Below are 20,172 nucleotides of genomic sequence, written 5' to 3' on the forward strand. Positions count from 1 at the left end.
GACACCATGAGCTCCGTCGAGTACAACCTGCGCACCTTGCCCACCACATCCATCACGCTCTTCCCAGCCCGCGCCCAGATCTCGCGCGAGGTCGGAGACGTCCCGCTGCAGCCCGGCACCAACGAGGTCACCATCATCGGCCTCTCGCCCACCACGGACGAACACTCCATCAAGGTCGAAGGCAGTGGGGAGGCGACCATCTCCAACATCACCGTCGAGAGACTGGCCAACACGGAGCAGTTCGACGACGTCTACCCCGACGAGGATGAGGATATCTTGTCAGGCTCAGATGACGTCGACACGGATGACAACGACGATGACGAGGATCTCAAGGAGGATGAAGAGCTGCGCGCTGCCAAGGCAGAGAGGCAGCAGATCATGGACAGCAAGGAGCTCACCTCTCATCGCATCTCCTGCTTACAGCACAACAACGGCGCACTAGACGGCTACATCACCAATGTCCGTGCCGAGCACAATACAAATGTCGAGGAGGCATCCGAGGCGTACCAGCGACTCCGCCAGAACAACTACCGGGGTCTCCTCGCCGCGCAAGCCGACCAGCGCCACCAAGATGAGCTCCTGAAAAGAATGGACGCCAAGATACGCCGCCTGACCAAGCGCCATCGCAAGCAGACAGCCCAAGCACGCCGCCAGAAGCGCCTCTCCAAACTCAACCGGGTCAAGGAGCAGCTCAAGGCTTCGCGAGCCGAGGAGCAGCGGATCAAGGAGAAGCGACGCATCCGCACGGAGCGCAGCAAGTTCTGGCCCAAGTACGTCTATGCGGTGCGCATCCAGCTCGAGGTCAGCGCCTCTCTGCCGTCGCACGGGCAGACCTGCAGCCTGCTGCTCTCGTACGTCACGTCCGACGCCTACTGGGCGCCCAGCTACGACTTGCAGCTCAGCACGAAGTCCGCGACAGGCACGCTCTGCTTTGACGCGCTCCTTACCAACGCCACGAGCGAGACCTGGGACAAGTGCAAGATCACCTTGTCCACCTCGCAGGCCACGTCGTCCAGTCTCGCCGACAAGGCGCCCGAGCTCCGCGAGTGGGCCATCAAGCGAGGCGGCAGTGGGGTGCCACTGCTGTACTCGCGCGAGGAGCATCAAAAGAGGACCATGGGCGCCTCCATGACCAAACAGGGCAAAGCAAACAGGGAAGCCATGTTTGGTTTCGCGGCCAACGATCCGCGCGCCACCCAAGACTACCAGATGCAGCTCATGCTCCTGGAGCAGCAGAACAAGAAGAGGATGGAGTTGGCGAGGCAGAAGCAGAATCCTGGGGCCCAGGGAGCGTTCCCAGCGCCGCCACAGATGCAGCAGCAGAGCCTCTTTGGGGGCATGCAGTCAATGCAACAACAGGCTGCGCCCACTGGCTCTGGATTGTTTGGCGCCAGACGCTCAGCACTATCTCAAGCTCAAGAGCAGCAGGCTCAAGCTCAAGCACAGCAGGCTCAAGCTCAGGACCTGACCCAGCACACCTTTGACGCGGATCAGTTTGACAGGACGACGCGGGCTCGGGGAGGTATGCGGTCTTATCAGAGAGCGCTCAGGGCCGAGGTGGACGAGGAGGAGGAGGAAGGCTACTCCGTATCCAGTGGGGACGAGACGCCCCGGGAGGATCCCAACCTCGCCTTCCAGAACTCGCTCATCGAGCAGACGGGCTTCGCAACAGTGTACGAGCTGCAGGGCCCCAAGACGCTGGCGCCCAGCTCGACAAGCGCCAAGCAGCGCATCAGCACCATCGACCTGTCGGCCATCAAGTTCACGCACACGGTCGTGCCCAAGCTCAAGGCGGCGGCGTACCTGACGGCGACGATTGCCAACACGAGCCGCAACATCCTGCTGCAGGGTCCCGTGGGCGTCACGCTGGACGGCGGGTTCATGGGCCGGACGACGCTGCCCCGATGCCCCGGCGACGGCGCCGAGCTCCGGCTGGGTCTGGGTGTCGACCACGCGGTGCGCGTCGTGTATGCCACGCCCGAGGTGCGCCGGAGCGGCGGCGTGTCGTACAATGAGGAGAGGAAGATCTACATGCGCAGCGTGTACGTGGAGAACACGCACTCGGCGGACTCGATCCGCCTCGTCGTCAAGGACCAAGTGCCCGTGTCCAAGGACGAGCGCGTCCGCGTCGAGGTGCTGCACCCGGACAAGCTGCGCGCAGAACACCAAGAAGATGATGGGAAGCAGCAGCAGAAACAGGAGGAGGTCGCCGAGGTGGGCGAGGCGGGCCGGAAGGCGGACGAGGGCCAGTGGGGACGTGCCGAGGTCAAGATGCTCAAGACGGGCGCGGTGGACTGGCTCGTGACGCTGAGGAAGGGGAGGAGCGTCAGGCTGGCGCTCTCGTGGCTTGTCGCGACGCCCCTGGGGGAGGAGGCCATGCAGGTCGACCACTAGCCATCATATCGGAGACTACTTGCGGCCTGTAGTGCTTGGGATTGATACCTTTATCATGCTTCGTGTCATATCAGATCGGGATGGTTCTTTCAGGCAGGACAGTGGAACTTGGATTATGATAATAATAGTACAGGCCAGAAATAAATGGTATCGCTTTCATGAAACATGCTTCATCATCGTCATAGTCCCCTTGCCCCTACATCAACGCCGCGAACCCCATGGCCGCCACGGCAACGCCCACGCCGGCGCGCTTGACCTTGGCACCCGCATTGTCCTTGTTTTTCTTCTTACACTGCTCGTCGTCACTGTCGTCACTGTCGTCGCTGTCGCATTCCTCGTCGCCGGTATTGCCTGTGGAGCCGCCCTTCCTCCACGAGCCCGAGCCCGAGCCCGAGCCCGAGCCCTTCCGGCTGCTGCTGCTGCTGCTGCCTCCCCTACCACCCCCCTTGGGCGTGCGCATCTCGAGGTAGGGAATCTCCGTAGGCTCTGCCACGGCGACGGCCACAGTAGCCCACTGGTGTCTGGCAATGGTCTCTGTCTCCATGGTATCTTCCTCGTCGTCTTGCTGGGTGATCTCGCAGAGGGCGTCCTGCTCACGAATATCACAGGCATACGTCCTGCCGCCCATGCTCACGTCCATCGTCTGGGGTCCCTGCGTGAGTGTGACGCCCGTGTAGGGCCCGTCACAGGCGTCAGGGGTGGCAGAGGCTGTCTGGCAGGCGACGAGGTACTCTGTCGACGAGGCGTCGGCGGTGATGACACTGGCCCAGAGGGTTTGGTCCTCGGGGGCCTCGACGGGGAGGAGGAGGGCTTGGGTTGTTTGTGCGCGGCGCTGGTTGGGCACGGCGGCGGAGGAGAGGGCCGAGAGGGCCATTAGGCCGGTCAGAGTCTTGGGGGCCATTTTTAGGTGTCGGTCTGTGTTTGAGTGGTTGTTTGATAGAGGTGGCCAAGGAGGCAGCCATTCTTTTATATCCTGGCTCTGCTGTTCAGCCTTGGTGCGTAATACGTACGGAATGTCACAATGAATGGCCTCTGGACCCCAACTCCATGGCGTCACTTGAACCCAACCCTCGCGTACGCAGGCAGGGATGAGGGCCAAGGCTGGATGCCAATCCCCGTGCGTCCCTGTGCATCCTGCACGTCTGCACCGCACGCTTCACTCGCCGGCCGCGACCGCTCCTCACGTCACCTCGCGCCTAGCTTCTTTGGGTCTTGCAGTGCTGGGGATGCCCAGACGGAGGCTTTGCGGCTCCAGAGCCGTGGCGTGTCGGCAAGCGGGCGTCATCGGCTGTGCCTTGTTCTCCCTTGGTACGGGTAGGGCTCAATTCATCGGCCGATATGATACCTCTTTGGGAGGCAGGCCCACGTAGCTTATTCTTATTTGTTGGATCTAGTGCTGTTGCGTCTGCCTTGCCGGTTTCTGGTCCCTACGATGAGCAGCGCCATCTCTCGATCTGGTCCCTTGTTGCGGGAAGTGGGAGGATCATTACGCTTTGGCGCGTGCTCTGTGTTCATGGAGCCTGAGGCGCAGACGGAAGATCTGGGCTGCTGGGCTGGGCTGGGCTGGGCATGGCGCAGGGAATTCGGATTGGCGAGACAGACACGACAATACACAGTTCATGTGCCGCAAGTTGCCGCAGCAGCAAGTGTTCTTATCCCGCGATTTGTAGTTCAAGCTTTACGAACATGCTTTTCTAATCTCTTAACTTGTGGGATCAAGGCTGCTGTCTGACTATGTGGGTTGGCGTCCTTGCGTTGATCCCGTCCTCGCGTCGTGTGCTCAGCCTACCCTGGACATTTTGCCCAACTGCCACACCAGCAGGCCGCTACCTCGAGGCTGCAAATGATCGCGTATTCATCATGAAACTCTAAAGGCAATCGGGGTAAGTTCATGATGCGAAACAAAACGTGGAACCTTGGTAACGCTGACATACCAGCCGAGACATGAACAGGTCTTCCGAATGCAGCGATTCCGGGGTTCTCGTCTCCACGTCCTAGTGGGCATCCCGGTTGGCAGCACTGCCGATTTGGGACAAATGGATCCCGGCTGTCGTCGATGAGTGGACAGGCGGTAGATAGTATTATTACCAACACAAGCGCTGGTTTCTGCCCTTTGTAGAAGTTCCGCCCCTGAGACGACGAGGCAGACGGGGAGAAGGAGAGATGGATGTCTTGGCCAGATGACGACAGCACAAGAAGGGTGAATGATTCACCCCCCAAGACATCAAATGAGGAGAAAAGGTACCAAGACCACCAGCACAAAACCAAGCCTTCTCCCCCCCAGGTCCCAGCGCCAGCATGGTCGACAATCGCATTGACTCTACAGGCAAGGATCACAAAGACAACATGGCCATCCCCCTCGGCATCACAGCCTTCTGCAGGCTCCACCCCTATGGCCTCGAGCGACCCGTGGACGTCAAGGCCATCGATGCGCGCATCGGACGTCGCGCGCCCTCGGCTCTCGCCCACCTGACGAGGGCCGTCTACGTGCCGTGGCACCGCGACACGACGACCCATCTACCGCTCTACAACATTAGCAGCGAATATCATGACACCATCCGCGATGCGCAGGTCGGTGGAACCGAGTTCAAGACCAAGCTCTGCCTGATGCGGAAACCGACGGGGCGACCTGGTCAGGGCGACGTCGGCTTCCTCGTGGACATGGATGCGCAGGGCAGCTGGGTCGCCGTGAGCGAGAGGAAGCTAGGCATGGGTGAGGAGGCGGTGCTGTAGGTATTTTTTCTTTTTATGACACTTGCGGAGGATAGAGAGCTGACGAGGAGCAGGTCAATGCCTCCTACTGTGCACGACGACCCCGCCACAATCCAGCACGACACGCTCACGTATTCCATGCCACCACCCACCTTCCCCCTCCCCAGCAAGAGGACAGCGTCCGGACTCTGCACACACCCTCACTTCACGCTCACCGGGGGACCACGGCCCCTCGAGTGGCAGATCCACCCCGTCGAGCTGGGCGGCCTGTGCTACGTCCTCGTCGACACGTCCGTGCCGGGCGGCATGTTTGCGAGCGACGACACCATTGTCGCCGTGTACCACCACGCCCACTTTGAGGCGGCGTTGCCCAAGCACTACAGCGAGGGGGTGCTCCTGCTGCACGGGCGGCCGGATGTTGAGGACACTGTGGTCGTGGCCAGCTTGATGCGTGTGCTGCGGTATGTGAGGCGTGACGAGAAGAAGGAGATGAAGGAGAAGAAGAAGAAGAAGATGATGATGACGAGGTCTGGCGTGGGCAGGCTCAGGAGGGTATGGCACAGGCTGTGTTAATAATGGTCTTTTGTGAAGCTGGGCCCGTTTGCTTGTCATGTATGCACTTCCTATACCCTTTTATGGGCGTTGGTAGTTACTGGATTTTGTAGCGCTTTGGTCTTTGCAGCGGCCTGTCTGTGTCGCCGTGTCGTGTTTCCAAGCCTGTTGACATTGAAAGTCGTGTGTTTGGCGGCGGCATCAGTGTGTATAGTCGAGGATTATGTTCTGCATTCGCCCGGTCGGTCAGCCGTGACTCTCTTGGCAATATTCGCTCGCGTGGGGCGGAACCACTGACCATGATCAGCAAGGAATAACTCTTGACCTTGTCCAGACCGTCGTCTATGACCTGGAACTTGGACGCGGCGTCGAGAGAGGTGTGCGTGTTGGTGTCCAAAGCAGGGGACCAGAAGATGGGCTGCAAACGCGAGGAGGCGTACCATGTCGACGGCGTCTGCAGGCTTGATTTGATGTAGTGCGGTGCCTTCCAGAGCATGTCAAGCAAGGACGGCGATCCCGCGTCAGTGAATAGTGTGTTTGTGAGTTCATCGTAGCCGGTGGTCGTCACTGGCCGGGCGACTGTGAACATGGCCAGCCAGAGTGCGCATACTATCACAAAGATCCGCCGCGCCATGTTATCCTGGTCTGGCCGCTGTGGCGGGTGAGACCAGCCTGGCCAGGGACCTGAGGTGGATGAGCCAGCCCTTTTTCATGTTCCTCACCTGTCTGCCAACGGCCAGCTGAGGCCTCTCCGGAGTCCGGATCTCGGGCGCCCGCGGTGAGCCGTCAGCTCGTGTTGGTTCGGGCGCCTCCAATAGAAGCCTGGGCCCTGCGCTCGGGGCAGCATCGCTAATACGCACGCGCGGCACTTCCCATCCGGATCGAAATTGCGGATCGTCGTTCTTTGGGGGACTCACTCCACGGTGACACACACCGCGGCTGCTAGAGAGAAACGTATCATAGCCTCTGCTTGACAGTGATGCCTCTTGTCAGCCCGAGCTCGCCGCAGGTACTGGCTATGATGAGCAACTGAAACGTCCTACTTGCAGATGACTCTATGTACGTAGTGGTCAACAAAGAACGAAATGCAACGAGCCGGCCAATGACTATGAATGCCTGGTCATTTCCGCAAGGCGGCCTCCTCCAGTCCCTCCCGGGCTAGCCAGGGCCTAGACTGGCTTCCTGACACGGGGGCTGGAGCAGACATGTCAGTGGGCGTCGAGGTCGGGCGAGGACGCAGTCGCGGCACGCTGTGCTGCGTGAGAATGGGCGACCTGTCCATCAGACGTCCTTCAGACGTCCATCAAGGAGAAGTTGGCCGATGCAACGAGGTCTGTACCTTTGTGAGATCACTGAAGAGAACGGCAATGGGGTCTACAAGTAGAGCCTAGACCAGGGCCCGTCCAGATGTCGCGCTTCTACTTTTAGCCTTGTCAAAAGATCCCTCCAGGGTCCAGCGGCCGGCCTTCGAATACGTCAGCTCTGGACCGAGCAATACGGCATTTTGCTGCCGCCGGCTACTTATACTTTGCACTGACGCGCGGCCGAACAGCCCGGATACGAGATGAGATCTACAGCAATAGATTCGATAGTTGTAGCAGTCAGTGGAAGCGTGTCAGCGCAAAGCGGGTCAGTCGAAGACCGAGTACGTATCGCGATCACGTGTTAAATGGGCCCGCTCACGTGACATTTTGTTCCACAACTTCTGCTATCGATAGGTGATGCAGATTGATGCAGATGCTCCCCTCAACTTGAACAGTGAAGAATTGATCATCAATGTGCAGTGGGCCCTTCAACCGGAGCAGTTGTCGTCGCCGACTGGAATTGCTGTGGGATGACTTCATGTTCACGGCCCTGGCGAGACGTATGGGAACCCACGCACCAAGAACTCGGGTCTGGGAGCGGTCCTTGTTGATGAGAAGTAGACAGCCTGTGGCCTTGTCGTTTTGTTGTACGTACCTTATGTCTTCTTCAAGTTGTTGAACGTCAGCGAAGCCACGATCAAACTATCAGCTCTCAGGGCTCATCAGGACCCTTGTGGATCGTTCCAGGAAAGGCAATTCTGTCCCCAGTACCTCTTTTCCATTGGCGCGCTAGAACGACCCGAACTCTTCTCATGGCAACCACCGGCGCCAGATGCCCCTTTCAGACACGACACAATTCTCCGTCGACGACAGCACACGATCCTTGGCGTGGAGTGACGTCCACTGGCGCCGGCGACGCATACCTCATGGACTTGAAGATGCCTCGAACTGCGGAGAATTTGATAGAGAACGATGAACGACGGGTAAGAGGGGTTGGGGGGCCATGATGGGTTAAAAGAAGACTCAAGTCTCTGAACATCAGACTCATGTCTATCACTCTCATCGCTACGAATATACTTGATATAAGCTCATAAACAACATCGATACCCTTTCTCCATCACCTCCCAGAAGACCTTGAAGCATACACATATACCCACCAGCATGGCACCCACAGCCCTCGCCGACGTGGCCGACGACCACACGCTCGGCCAGCACCTCGAGTCCATCTCGGACGCCATTGACGACGTCAACTCAATCAAGTACGACACGCAGTCCAAGTTTGACGCGACCAAGGACAAGGCCACGTTCCGGCAGTACGAGGACGCCTGCGACCGGGTGCGCAACTTCTACCGGGAGCAGCACGCCAAGCAGACGGTGGCGTACAACCTGGCGGCGCGGGCGCGCTTCTACTCGGCGAGCCGGCCGCGGCCGCGCATGACCATCTGGCAGGCCATGGAGAAGCTCGACACGCTCGTCGACGAGAGCGACCCGGACACGAGCCTCAGCCAGATCGAGCACCTCCTCCAGAGCGCCGAGGCCATCCGCCGCGACGGTAAGCCGCGCTGGATGCAGGTCACCGGCCTCATCCACGACCTCGGCAAGCTCATGCTCTTCTTCCCCGAGCTCGGCACCCAGGGCCAGTGGGACGTGGTCGGCGACACCTTCCCCGTCGGCCTCGCTTTTGACCCGCGCATTATCTACCCGGACACCTTTGCCGCCAACCCGGACACCCGGGACCCCGTCTACGCCTCCCCGCTCGGCATCTACCACGAAGGCTGCGGGCTCGACAACGTCATGCTCAGCTGGGGCCACGACGAGTACCTCTACCACGTCGTCAAGGACCAGAGCACCCTCCCCGACGACGCCCTTGCCATGATCCGCTACCACTCCTTCTACCCCTGGCACCGCGAGGGCGCCTACCGCGAGCTCATGTCCGACAAGGACCACGCCATGCTCAAGGCCGTCCAGGCCTTCAACCCCTACGACCTGTACAGCAAAAGCGACGATGTGCCCCGCGTCGAGGACCTCAAGCCCTACTACATGGGCCTGATTGACGAGTTCTTTCCGCAGGGTGAATTGGCGTGGTAGGGGGCATAGTCTGGGACCTGGGTAGTTGAATTTTCGGCGTTTGAGACGGCATTAGCGATGAATTGACGCACGAATGTGCCATTATGATTTGATGTTGGCGTGATCGTTCCATAGCGAATGAGTGACTGCGTGCGGAAATTTGGCATGCTGAACTGTTCACTCCTAAGAATGAGTGACAGCGGAAAGTCGTAGTAATCAGTCCCTGCGCACGTCAAGCGTGCACATCTAGCCAGGGCACGAATGTCGAAACGTAGAGTTCAATGCTCCGAAAAGGTCGACAACCGTAGCTTGCGACCATCCCAACGCCAGACGCCAGCCACCCCTCCCTACTAATCATCGAGACCGCCCCATTCCTCGTCCTCGTCCTCGTCCACCTCCTTCTCCACGCCCCACGGTAGCCGCGGGTCGTCGTGCGACTCCCTCGCCCGCTCACGGACCTGCTTGATAGGGCAGTGCTTGAGGCCCTCCACCATGACACCGATCCGTGCCACAAACTCCCCGTGTTCGGGCGCGAGCAACTCAGCCCGCTCGAGCTCGTCGACCCAAATGTCCATAATGTGCAGTCGCAGGCCCAGGGGCACCTTTCGCAGATCCCCGCTCGCCTCAAACGGCCAGTCCTGGAGCGTGCGCTCCACGTCGTCCCCGTGTTTCCTCGCACAGCGCAGCTGGACGGCAAACACCCGCCTCACAAGCAGCAGGAACTTGTCGAGGCGCAGCTTGTCGATCATGGGCCACTCCTGGCCCAGCACCGTCCAGAACCCGTCGAACCAGGGCGCGAGGCACGCCGCGTTGGGGAGCGCGTCCGCGAGGGCTGCGAGCTCGTTGGCGAGACGCTGCTGTGGGAGCGGTCGGTCGGACATCCAGTGGGCGTAGTAGAGGCCCTTCCATAGCTTGCTTGCGTCGGCGACAGTGAGAGCGGAGCGGGTCGAGAGGAAGAGCTGGAGAGATTCGAGGGAGGCTGTTCGTAATTTGCGGTCTGTGAAAGGGTCAGCGAGCGATGCGAGGCCGGACGTGGTGAGGAGACATGAGCTCACCTGAGGAAGCCAAGTTCTTGATGAACGGCATTTGCGCTTCAGGAGGCGCCATGTCTGATTGGATTGGTAGAAGACAAATTGACTGCCGTTGATGGCAGCTGGAAACTTTTCTCGCTGTCCCGGGCCGTGGAAATTCTGCCCCGCGATAAAGCGAAAAAAAAAGTAAGGTGAGCAGTCGCCGGCTCGGTGAGGGTGATGTGGCCTGGGCGGTGGGGTTGACCGTTCACCGCTCACCGAGACGATGGAGATGGCTCCGTGAACGGAGCTGTGCAGTGCTGCTGAGGAGCAAACATGAATTCGACGACGAATATCTCTTCGACAGTGTTTCCGGATGGAAAGACAAGACAGGCATTCATGAACGCCAGTCATCAAGCAAACAGCCCCTTTATTTGTTTTTTGTTGCTCGCAGAGTCCATTGACCAAGGCAGACTGCTCATCAAGAGCCATCCACGCCTGATCCGACCCCACCATCGTCATAGTGAGATGCCTGACCTGACCTGAACTGACCGACCTTGATACCCACTGCACGCGTGCCACACATCACCGTCGACTTCACACCAGCATCCAACACACTCAGTCCTTCACTTTCCGGCCAGCCAGCCATCATGTCGACAAAACGCCTCGCAAAGGTTCGCACACACCTCTGCCATGTTGCCCGTCCTTCCCCTCCATAGCTCCCACGCCCTACCTCCCTCCCTCTCACCCACCACTCACTCACTCACTCTCTCACTCACCACCACCAGGAACACGCCGAACTCGACGCCAACCCCCCCGAGGGCTTCACCATCCGCCTACCCCCCTCGCAGTCCCTGCACACCTGGCACATTATCCACCGGCCCCCGCCCGAGTCCGCCCTGCACCCTGGCCAGTTCGGCCTCGTCCTCTCCCTGCCGCCCGACTACCCCTTCAAGCCCCCGACGCTCAAGTTCGTCACGCGTGTCTACCACCCCAACGTCACCGACGACTCCCTCGGCAACGTCTGCCTGGGTATCCTCAAGAGCGAGAACTGGAAGCCCAGCACCAAGATTAGCGCCGTCCTCGACGCCGTCCGCAACCTCATGATCGAGCCCCAGCCCGACGACCCCCTCGAGGAGCGCATCGCAGAGGAGTACAGAAGGGACAGGCCCGCCTGGGAGGAGAAGGCCAAGACGTACGTCGCGAAATACGCCATGGGCGAGCCCGAGTTTCCCGCTTCGGCATCATAGTGTAAGAGGTGGGCCGTCATGTAAAGACACAAGTACAGAGACAGACGAGACACTTCAGCGGGTGATTCATGCATATAATCGTATGAGGAATGAACCTCTGCTTCTATTCTTCACCACACCAAGGTATCCGTCCTTGTACGTGAACCATGATTTTTTATCCCCACCTTCCTCTCGTCTCGTCTACCCAAGGTATAAAGTGCAAACAAAAGATATACAATTCACCCCCCACTGGTACTGTGGCCATGCATCCGTGATTCGTAAATAGGGCCTCCTCCTGTCGAGAAAGGCCAGTGCCCTGTGCGCTGCCAAAAGGGAAAAAAACCAAAACAAAGAGAATGAAAAAGAAGCCTGTCAAACTCATGACCGCCCGGAACGCCTAGCAAAAGCATCCTCCTCCTCCCGCCTGCTGTCGCGCCGCGCCCTATGCTTCGCCGCCCCGCGGCCTCGATGCGTCCCTCTTCTTCCGCCGAAACAGCGTGCCCACGCGTCGCGCGCCATCCTCATTGTCCGTCGTCGTCCCGCTGACCGTGCGCGACCCCCCTCCTCCTCCCTTCTTGTCCGACGCCGTCTTGTCGCGCCGCTCCTGGCGTCGCTCCTCAATCGCCCCCTGGCTGAGGTGGTTGAACCCGTTGCGCCGCTTGAAGCAGGCGTCCATCAGCGCGTTAGCGTCCAGCATCTTGCGCGGCATCGACTGCACCACGCCAAACATCTCCATCGGGTCCGTCACCCCGAGCACCTCGGACTCGCCCGTCTTGAAAATGGCCAGCGCCGTCCGAAACAGCGTCTTGGACCCCTCCAAGAAGAACACGTCCCACACCCGCAGCGTCGTCTCAATCGGCAGCGTCCCGATGAAGCAGCTCATGAACCAAGCCGTCATGCACATTGTGATGGGCGGCAGCCGCTCCGTCGAGAGACTCGCATGGTCGCGCCGGCGAAAGTTGGGCCGTCGCATCGAGCGGCCCGTCGACGGCCGCGACTTGGTGCTCGGCTGCGCCTCGAGCTCGCCGCTGATCTTGTCCCACACCGCGGGCATCGTGTCCCGGATCTCCGTCATCAGAACACCAAGGTCCACCTTGGACCCCTCCAGGCTCATCTCATGCGTCCCGGGCAGGTAGATGTTGGTGATCACATTGAGCAGCCAGAAGCACTGCTCCTCCGTGTCCACAAACAGCAGCAGGAGTCCCGCGATAAAGTTGAGGCTCTGGCAGTAGCCAATGTTGGGGTTGTAGATGGAAAAGGCAAAGAGCACGCGGCGCAGCGACGAGATGATGGGCGGCTCGTCCGACTGCGCCTGCACCGTGTCGTCCTCGGCAATCTTGCCGTTGCCCGCGTTCGTTGTCGACGTGCCCGGCGGCTTGAAGTTGATATTGTCCGGAAACGTCCGGTGCAGGTCCCGCTCAATGGCCTCCACGTCCACCCGCTTCGCCTTGAGCTGCAGCATCTTGTCGTACAGCCCAGAGTACTTGGCCAGGATGGCGGGCCCGCCCGCGTAGTAGAACCAGGCCGCGCCCCGCCATTCGGGCGGGATGCCTTTGCGGACAAATTTCTTCGTCTTGGGCGACATGCCGGGGAACCGATTCGGCTCGTCCGTCATCAGCGAGCTCTCCTTCAGGTACGCCACCCACTTCTTCTTCCGCCTCGCCAGGTACTCGGAGTAGCTGCGGTCCCACCTATCGTACTGTTTGCGGCTGACGTGCTGCGTCTCCTTCTTGAAGCCGTAGCGGTCGCGCGAGCCCGGGGCCTCGGGCTCCACGGACTCCTCCACCGCGGTCGGCGCCGGGCTGAGAGGCGTGATGGGGCTGCTTGGTGACACGGGCGATGAGCTGACGCCCCGCATGGCGGCCAGTATCGAGGAGTGCGGCGACGTGGTTGTGGAGGCGTGGATATCGCGCCGGAGCATAGGCTGCGGACCTTCGGATGGGTCAGACTCGAGCGACTTGCCAGAATCGCGCTTCTCCTCCTCGAGCACGTCCGCGTTGGCCAGGTGCGATACGGAAGCCATAAAGGCCGGTGAGCTGAAGAACATGCGTGACTGTCGAATCTCCGCGTCTAGCTTCGACGCTTGCATCTGGGCCGGGGTTGGCGGCGCAAGGTCTTCCTCGATAATCACGGGCTGGATCGGGGGCGCTGGTGCTGAAGGCGGAGGCTGAGGCTGAGACGGCTCACTGTGATCAGACGTCGAATGTTTCGAAAAGTACAGCTCGTCCACATCAGTGGCGGCCCGGTCCGAACTCGCGTCGCGGCTCCGAGCCTGCCGCAGCTGGAGCTGGGTGTCATCATCACGATCCCCCTGCACAGGATCCGCGGCCGCACCGTTGTACTTATCACCGTCGGCAAGATTCTCCTCCTCGTTATCGCCGTCGTCGTCATCGTCAAAGCCCTGTTCATACATGCCCATAACATCTTCCACGCTGGGCTCGTCCGCGTCCGGCACGTGATCCTCCTCATGATCGTGGTTCGCGTCAAAGGATGTGGCCGAGCTATCCTTGGTCATGATGCTGCTCCTCTCCGTGTTGGCGGTGCCAGGGGCGGATGAGGCAGTGAGCTGGGATCTGAAACTCGACCGAACCTCATCCCCACTGACCCATGGCGCCGTCCCACCCATGGGAGGCGCCGACCCCGTGCTGTCAATGCGGTTGCCGTAGCTGAAATGTTGACGTGTGGCAGAGACCGGGGGTGGCCCTGCATATCTCATACGCGCGCGGCCGTCAGAGAACTCGCCGCTCGTGGGGGACATGCCCGGCGCCCACGTGGACGCGGAAACGTTGGACGAGACGGACGGCCGCCGCGGACGCCACGGATTCGGCAGAGGGTTTTGGAACATCTCGGGGCCATCTTCTGAAGGCGTTGGCAGCAGAGGCTGCCGCACACTCTGTTTTCGAGGTCGGGAAAAGTTCAAATCGGGCGCGGATGCCGGTTCGGCACTCCGTATGTCCGGGAAGGATGTCTTGGCCGTCAGAGGCCGCGAGGGGGGTCCGCTGTAGGAGTCATGTGCGTCGGGGTAGGCTGCTGTGACCGGTGTAGTCGGCCGGGAACGCAGAGAGGGCGGCAAGCGAGGTGAGGTCGGGCTCGCGAGCATGTGTGCGCCCTGTCCGCCACCTAGTGAGTCCCATCGCGGCGAAGTCAGCGCTGGCGGTGGTCGGCGAGCCGAGCGCGATGACGAGGGCACGGAGCGAGGCGCGCTGGCGTGAAACGGAGGAGGGAGAGCGTCGGGAGTGGTCCTGGCAGCCACGGCTGGCGGCATGCCACGGGGAGACGCATGTGTTTGATCGTAGTATGGGTTGTGGTCGGGCTGGTAGTGGAGGTGCTGATGCTGATGCTGATGCTGATATGACGGCTGAGTGGTCGCGGTCATGGCTCGATGACGCCCGTCGTCCGGATGCCAGTGGTTGTTCATGTTGAGGTTGGACACGGCCATGGGCATCATGGTGGCGCCCCTCGAGCCAAGCCTGTCTGTGTGTTGCGGCTCTCAACAAGTGTGTACCCTGAATTCGAGCTCGCGGTGGATTTTGATGTCTGAGCGAGTGTTGTCGATTGTGTCAGAAGCATGGCATCGCTAAGGAGTCATGGCGGTTTGGACGGTCGAAGCTCGCGTATGCGGTGTGACTAGTCGTCGAAGTGGCCGTCGATTGGTGGCGCTGAACTGCCCCGTGGGCCAGTCGTGTCGTGCGACCGGGAGAGACAGACAATGGTGAGGTGTTGAACGAGCGATGGTGTGGTGTGCTCGGTGCACGCTTTCCTGGTGGGCGGTCTCGGCTCACGGGATGTCGTCGTCGTGATAGATGGAGGGTGGGAAGAAAAGGAGTGTCGAGGCAATGGTCAGGTTCCAGGTGAGGTGGTGACGACGTTGTGGTCGGATGATGGTGGAGGAGTGTGTGTCGTCAGATCCAATCCGAGGCGAGACGCACGCACGCACGCACGCATAGAGCCGAGGAGCGTTGAATGAATGAATGATGAAGTGAACAAACGAATCGCTTGAGGCTCAGCCGTCAGTCAGTTCTCCATCACAAGCTTCCCTTGCGATGGGCGGAGAGGACTAAACTGGAGCAGCGCCAGCTGCGTTAGGCAGCCCACCGGCTAAAGCTTGCTAACGCTGCCACGCAATTTCCGCGGGACGGTAGGGCCCAGTCGGCCCAGTCAGCCCAGCCCAGCGCGCTGCACGCCGCTGACTGGCAGACAGACAGACAGACAGACAGGCAAACTTCAGACTTCTCAGAGCAGATCCACCCATCCAGTTTGTCACTCTGTCTATGCAATGCACCGGATCGCATCCGCCTTCTCGAAGCAGGTAAAGCTGGAAAATTTTGACAATCCTTGCACGGACGGGCGTCCCCCAGATGTCGCGACGTTGCTGGCAGCAGCTGCAGTTGGAGTTGCATTTGCAATAAGTGATAACTCGAGTCAATGACCAGAGTCGGCCACCGACCGATTTCCTTGAATCTCGAGAGCTCCTGCCCTGTCCGATGCCGTCGACGATGTTCAGCGATTCATTGCAAGTCTCACTGGCAGTGGCACCCTGCATTAATTATGCCGCATATCCTGCAGCTTGCTGCACTATTGCTGCATAATGTCCGCATGCTGGACTGCTTGCCTGCCTGCGCGCTTTTGGTGCCTGACGCTAGACCCGCCCTGCAGCACCGGCGGCCCACGGCCTAGGGGGCTGTTAGTGCTTCCTAGATTCTACCACCGTTTACGTACTTTACGTCTTTATTATTATCTATCTGGTGACCTGAAAACCAACTTTTCAAGCCTGGTCTGTCAGTATCTTGCTTCTACGACTTTGTCCAGCGCTATATTCTCCGCTGTATGGACGTAGACGCGCGGACGTTGCTGCTGCTTGGAGAATGTCCTCCTTATGAATTACGTAGCCCTTCTCCTCCCGCTGCCAAACAAGGATATGCCTGATCGCGTCAACAAACTCGCCATTGATCGGTCGATTGCTGGAGCACGGTAATTGTCAGCAGCCCCAGATGATATGCTCGCAACGTCACCAGGACCATGCGCGAATCCGCCTGCGGTCCTCGAGTCAATGCAAGCAAACGCTCATCAAACCCAATCAAACAGCCTCACGGGAGGCCAGCCGGAGGAGGATCCAGACCCCGGACATTCGTCGCATGGCAATGATGGCAGGCTCAGGCGTGCTTACAACTAGGCGCACTGTCCCCTGGCGCCGCTCATTTCCGTAGATTGTCAAAGACGCAAATGACAAAACCTGACAGCATGCCGTCCGAAAGACCAGGCATGGGTGTCTGTTCCCCACGTCTGTCATCCGGGTCCCAGCAACGTGGGAACGCTCATCTCCCTAGACTAGTTCCCCTACAAACCACCAGTGCCCTCGTCAATCTCCGATGGCATGCCCGTTTCCATGATCTCCGCGTGGCTTCGAGATGCATTCTCTGCGCTGGCACTGCCTGGAACGTACGTAGGTATTCGATTAGCGTCGGCCCTACATCGCGTCCATTGTCTCGCATTATGCATTCGCGTATACGATTCCAACTTTTATTTAGTCCTTAATTACTTGCCTACTCCTCCTGTGCGCGCGCCCGTCGTGTCTTGTTGGTGTTGGTAAATAATCACGTCGCGTACGGACAATCGCGTCGCATGCCTGCGTCCGCAGTGCAAACTTTATTCAGTAATCTCCATCCACCGTTCCAATCCTTCTGCCAAGCGGCGGCTAGACGAGCGGCAGACCCGTCCGTCCCGGCCTGTTGCCACTCGCTCGGTCAACTCATGATTCTCATCTCGTCCGTTTTTAACTGCGTCTTTCACGTAGATCTGCAGGGCAGTCAGACGAGATGAATCTGTGCCGAAATGTCTCGCCTTCAAATCTGAAGAAGAAAGGAGAGCGCCTGGGGAATGCTCTTGGCCGCTCATTGGACGCACGGAGCGTCAGCCTGAGACTTCTCCTGATTGACCTCAGCTAGGCTGGACGACGGAGCGTGCCGTCTGTGGCGAGCCTAGCTTGAGTCATGACTCAGTGGATGGTGTGGCTTGTGGCTCAGGGTACGCAGATATCAGCAATTCATAAGTTAACTAACGTTAGTTAACGTTAAGTTAACTTAGAGGATCAAGCACTGGTGCTACCCTGGAGATAGCGATAATCCTCCGACTTCGTCGTCGAAAAGTCTAGTACAGACTTGCACAGGAAGAAAAAGGACTCGCAAATTATTTTTGTTGTATATGCAGTTGCTCATGATTTCGAGTTCTGGTCGGGTTGCATGAGTCGTGCCCTGGATGAGCTCAAGAAGGTGTGCTTTCCGAAAAATTAGGTACAGATGTCTCTGACCCTGGTGACGTTTGTTTGGTGGTTACTTGGGTTCAGTTCACACTTGAATGTCAACTATTAGATCCTCTAAAGGTAACTCTATGGACGCCAAGCCACTTGTATCACTCATTGATTATTCTCATCTACGCCTCTTCTACATAATATCACACTTTACCCTCAAACAGCCTCCTCGCCGTCCTCGACACGGTGCAGCCCCTGACACCACCAGCCTCATCCAGCTGGACGCCGACTTGAATGGTGCCCTTGCTGTGCGCAATGATGACGCTGCGCTCATGCGCGCCCGGTACAGGCGGCGACGGCGTCCTCTTAGGACTGAGCAGGGCATCACCATCACCATCACAAAGTACTGCCTGGCCCGCGAGTTCCGCGACGGTTGTGCCTGGCGAGCACAGCGCCGACGCCAGACACACGGCACCCGTCGGCTGCAGGCTTGGATGCGGCAGACCCATCGAGTAAGCCTGCACGCGGATATCTGATGTCTTCTTAGCCAACGAGTCGGGCCGGGTTATCTGGGAGGTCCTTGCGGTGGATGAACATGCCCTTGGATGTCCCCGCGCGCATGAGGACGCAGGGCAAGGCGCATCGACTGCGAGGTGTGGTCTTGACAGCCGTTGTGTTGCGTGTGATGGGCCAGTAAATCTTTGGCACAGGCTGCTGCTGGGAAGTATAGAGCGGCTTTGTAGGAATATGCGTTGTAGCTGAAAAGGCTAGTGTCTGCTCTGATGATAATACGTGGTGAGCAAGACGTTGTGAGAACACACGCGACCCCAGACGTCCCAACATGACATGGATATGATCATCGTCAGCTCTGCTGGCGTGGCCCCGGACAGGCCCATGTCATTTATAAACCGAAGTGTGCCAATTGGGAAGAGATGGGAAGCCATCTTCATCTTGCACCGCTGGACATGGGCCGCGGGAATGGGTGTGGAGACGAATGGGAGGACCACCAACAATTGCGAGGGTGATTTTGAGGAGATACCACTCGGATTTTGAGCTCCTTTGAGTCGCAATATCCTTTCACTTCTTTGGTATAGCTGGCTTCACCACGACGCATAGTGATACGAGTCTGTCGTCGACCCATTGAAGCCAAACAAAGGGTCGTGCACAAACCCATCGCTGCTACCGCTCTCATCCTGGGGATGGAAGTAGCCGCTGCTCTCAGTCGATGGAGGATACATCGCCGCCGTCGTCGACGGTGCGCCAGCCATGTTGTGCAGAGATGGAGCTGGCAGCCACGCCGTGTCTGGCTCGAAACCAGGGGGCGCATGGGCTCCTTCACGTCCGTGGAGGAAGCTCTGGATGATGTTGTCAATGTCCAGCCAGTCAGGTTCGTTGGCCAAGTGATCCCCCAGAGCTGTGGCTGGGGGTAACGCGTCCAGGTTGCTGCTGGCATTGCCGTGCAAGCTACCCGCTGGCGCATCCAACACGGGCTCAGCCTGCTGCTCTGCTCCCGTGGCCGTGACCGCAGAGTCCATGGCCATATGGCGCAGCGCATCGCCTGAGGGGGTCAGCGTGACGCCTAGTTTCTTCATGAGATTCTCTATGATCAGCGACGCCTTGTTGACCGCCGAGTTGGCCGCTTAGTTCTGCTCAAAGACGTCGAGGCACGTCGCCAGGTTCGCGTGCGCGGACGAGTTGTTCCCTCGGCGGGCGGAAATGCGTGAGTGGATTGTCGCGGCGACGTAGGTAGCGTAGGAGATGAGGTAGGGCGCCCTCCGTGTCGAGAAGGCCTGGTGGTAGGCCCGGACGAGGCTGCAAATGGTCGAGGCGGCGGACGCGCACTTCATGAAGGAGTCGACGGAGATGGAGCGGGACGTGCTGTACAGGTGGCCGTCGGCTACAAAGGGTCGATGCAGCAGGATGATGAGCACGTCAAACATGGCACTTGATAGCATGTCAGCTATAAAGGCAAGAAACAAGATGCAAAGGCAACTCACTTGAGACTGAAGACGTGGGGCGGGGGATACTCCATCCTTGCGACTGTCGTCCCGGGTCGAGCTGCAGATGCGATGGTAACTCTCGCCGCCAGTTGTCGAGTCGGAGCTGTAGTACCTCGAGCATGGTCGAAAGTTCCCTGGGCGTCTGATCCGAGCTCCGCTCCATGTAGATGCTGTTGAGGATCTCGCTCATGATCAAGGAGATCCTACACAGACCGGCAAACGTCGAGTTGCTGTAGGCCGGCGACCCAGGGTAGTGCGTCGTGGACGATGAGTAGCCAAAGGGCTGCCAGTGCTCGAGCTCTTAGTACGAGTCGAGGCACTTGATGGGCACCAGCGCATCGCTCTCCTTGAGGGTCGACGGCCGCCCTTGGTAGAGCGTCTGGATCTTGTCGACGACAAAGGCGGCCCAGAAGACGCGCCTTCGTACCTAGAGGTCCTCGTTGGAGAAGTGCGGCGTACCGGTGAGGTCGACGTGGTGACCAAGATCGATGAGCATGCAGAACGCCAGGCCCGCATACAGCCAGGCCGCGCTCTTCTCATTGCCGAGGGCAAACGGCGAGTTTGTCATGAGCAGGAGTGCCAGGATCGTGGTGACATTGCTCCGATCCAACGCGACGCCCAGAAGCTCCCGGACCCGTCCCCTGTATGTGCCCCAGG

At 59.3% G+C, this 20,172-nt stretch overlaps 10 protein-coding genes across 10 annotated transcripts; 4 read left to right on the top strand and 6 right to left on the bottom strand.

Moving 5' to 3' along the window:
- Window positions 1–6: 6 nt before the first annotated feature.
- Window positions 7–2,394, top strand: J7T54_008551 (uncharacterized protein; the record flags this gene model as incomplete). The annotated part of the gene is made up of 1 exon (XM_051510305.1): window positions 7–2,394. The coding sequence occupies one exon, from the start codon at window positions 7–9 to the stop codon at window positions 2,392–2,394; it is 2,388 nt and encodes a 795-aa protein (XP_051358757.1).
- Window positions 2,395–2,590: 196 nt separating this feature from the next.
- Window positions 2,591–3,295, bottom strand: J7T54_008552 (uncharacterized protein; the record flags this gene model as incomplete). The annotated part of the gene is made up of 1 exon (XM_051510306.1): window positions 2,591–3,295. One exon carries the CDS (start codon window positions 3,293–3,295, stop codon window positions 2,591–2,593), a length of 705 nt encoding a protein of 234 aa, XP_051358758.1.
- A 1,397-nt stretch (window positions 3,296–4,692) lies between these two features.
- J7T54_008553 (uncharacterized protein) lies at window positions 4,693–5,679 on the top strand (the record flags this gene model as incomplete). Its single annotated transcript, XM_051510307.1, has 2 exons — window positions 4,693–5,123; window positions 5,181–5,679. The coding sequence occupies 2 exons, from the start codon at window positions 4,693–4,695 to the stop codon at window positions 5,677–5,679; spliced, it is 930 nt and encodes a 309-aa protein (XP_051358759.1).
- A 180-nt stretch (window positions 5,680–5,859) lies between these two features.
- J7T54_008554 (uncharacterized protein) lies at window positions 5,860–6,619 on the bottom strand (the record flags this gene model as incomplete). The annotated part of the gene is made up of 4 exons (XM_051510308.1): window positions 5,860–5,886; window positions 5,957–6,310; window positions 6,381–6,507; window positions 6,576–6,619. 4 exons carry the CDS (start codon window positions 6,617–6,619, stop codon window positions 5,860–5,862), a joined length of 552 nt encoding a protein of 183 aa, XP_051358760.1.
- A 1,504-nt stretch (window positions 6,620–8,123) lies between these two features.
- On the top strand, window positions 8,124–9,050 carry J7T54_008555 (inositol oxygenase; the record flags this gene model as incomplete). The annotated part of the gene is made up of 1 exon (XM_051510309.1): window positions 8,124–9,050. One exon carries the CDS (start codon window positions 8,124–8,126, stop codon window positions 9,048–9,050), a length of 927 nt encoding a protein of 308 aa, XP_051358761.1.
- Window positions 9,051–9,379: 329 nt separating this feature from the next.
- On the bottom strand, window positions 9,380–10,136 carry J7T54_008556 (Ribosomal RNA-processing protein-like protein; the record flags this gene model as incomplete). Its single annotated transcript, XM_051510310.1, has 2 exons — window positions 9,380–10,026; window positions 10,085–10,136. The coding sequence occupies 2 exons, from the start codon at window positions 10,134–10,136 to the stop codon at window positions 9,380–9,382; spliced, it is 699 nt and encodes a 232-aa protein (XP_051358762.1).
- A 553-nt stretch (window positions 10,137–10,689) lies between these two features.
- Window positions 10,690–11,289, top strand: J7T54_008557 (uncharacterized protein; the record flags this gene model as incomplete). The annotated part of the gene is made up of 2 exons (XM_051510311.1): window positions 10,690–10,713; window positions 10,828–11,289. 2 exons carry the CDS (start codon window positions 10,690–10,692, stop codon window positions 11,287–11,289), a joined length of 486 nt encoding a protein of 161 aa, XP_051358763.1.
- A 421-nt stretch (window positions 11,290–11,710) lies between these two features.
- J7T54_008558 (GTPase-activating protein-like protein) lies at window positions 11,711–14,716 on the bottom strand (the record flags this gene model as incomplete). The annotated part of the gene is made up of 1 exon (XM_051510313.1): window positions 11,711–14,716. One exon carries the CDS (start codon window positions 14,714–14,716, stop codon window positions 11,711–11,713), a length of 3,006 nt encoding a protein of 1,001 aa, XP_051358764.1.
- Window positions 14,717–17,718: 3,002 nt separating this feature from the next.
- Window positions 17,719–19,107, bottom strand: J7T54_008559 (putative isomerase YraM; the record flags this gene model as incomplete). The annotated part of the gene is made up of 2 exons (XM_051510314.1): window positions 17,719–18,094; window positions 18,620–19,107. 2 exons carry the CDS (start codon window positions 19,105–19,107, stop codon window positions 17,719–17,721), a joined length of 864 nt encoding a protein of 287 aa, XP_051358765.1.
- Window positions 19,108–19,155: 48 nt separating this feature from the next.
- J7T54_008560 (uncharacterized protein) lies at window positions 19,156–20,083 on the bottom strand (the record flags this gene model as incomplete). Its single annotated transcript, XM_051510315.1, has 3 exons — window positions 19,156–19,459; window positions 19,527–19,815; window positions 19,975–20,083. The coding sequence occupies 3 exons, from the start codon at window positions 20,081–20,083 to the stop codon at window positions 19,156–19,158; spliced, it is 702 nt and encodes a 233-aa protein (XP_051358766.1).
- Window positions 20,084–20,172: the final 89 nt, after the last annotated feature.

Source organism: Emericellopsis cladophorae (genome assembly GCF_022114955.1).
Source record: "Emericellopsis cladophorae strain MUM 19.33 chromosome Unknown NODE_91_length_55592_cov_114_994524, whole genome shotgun sequence".
Taxonomy (NCBI): Eukaryota; Fungi; Ascomycota; class Sordariomycetes; order Hypocreales; family Bionectriaceae; genus Emericellopsis; species Emericellopsis cladophorae.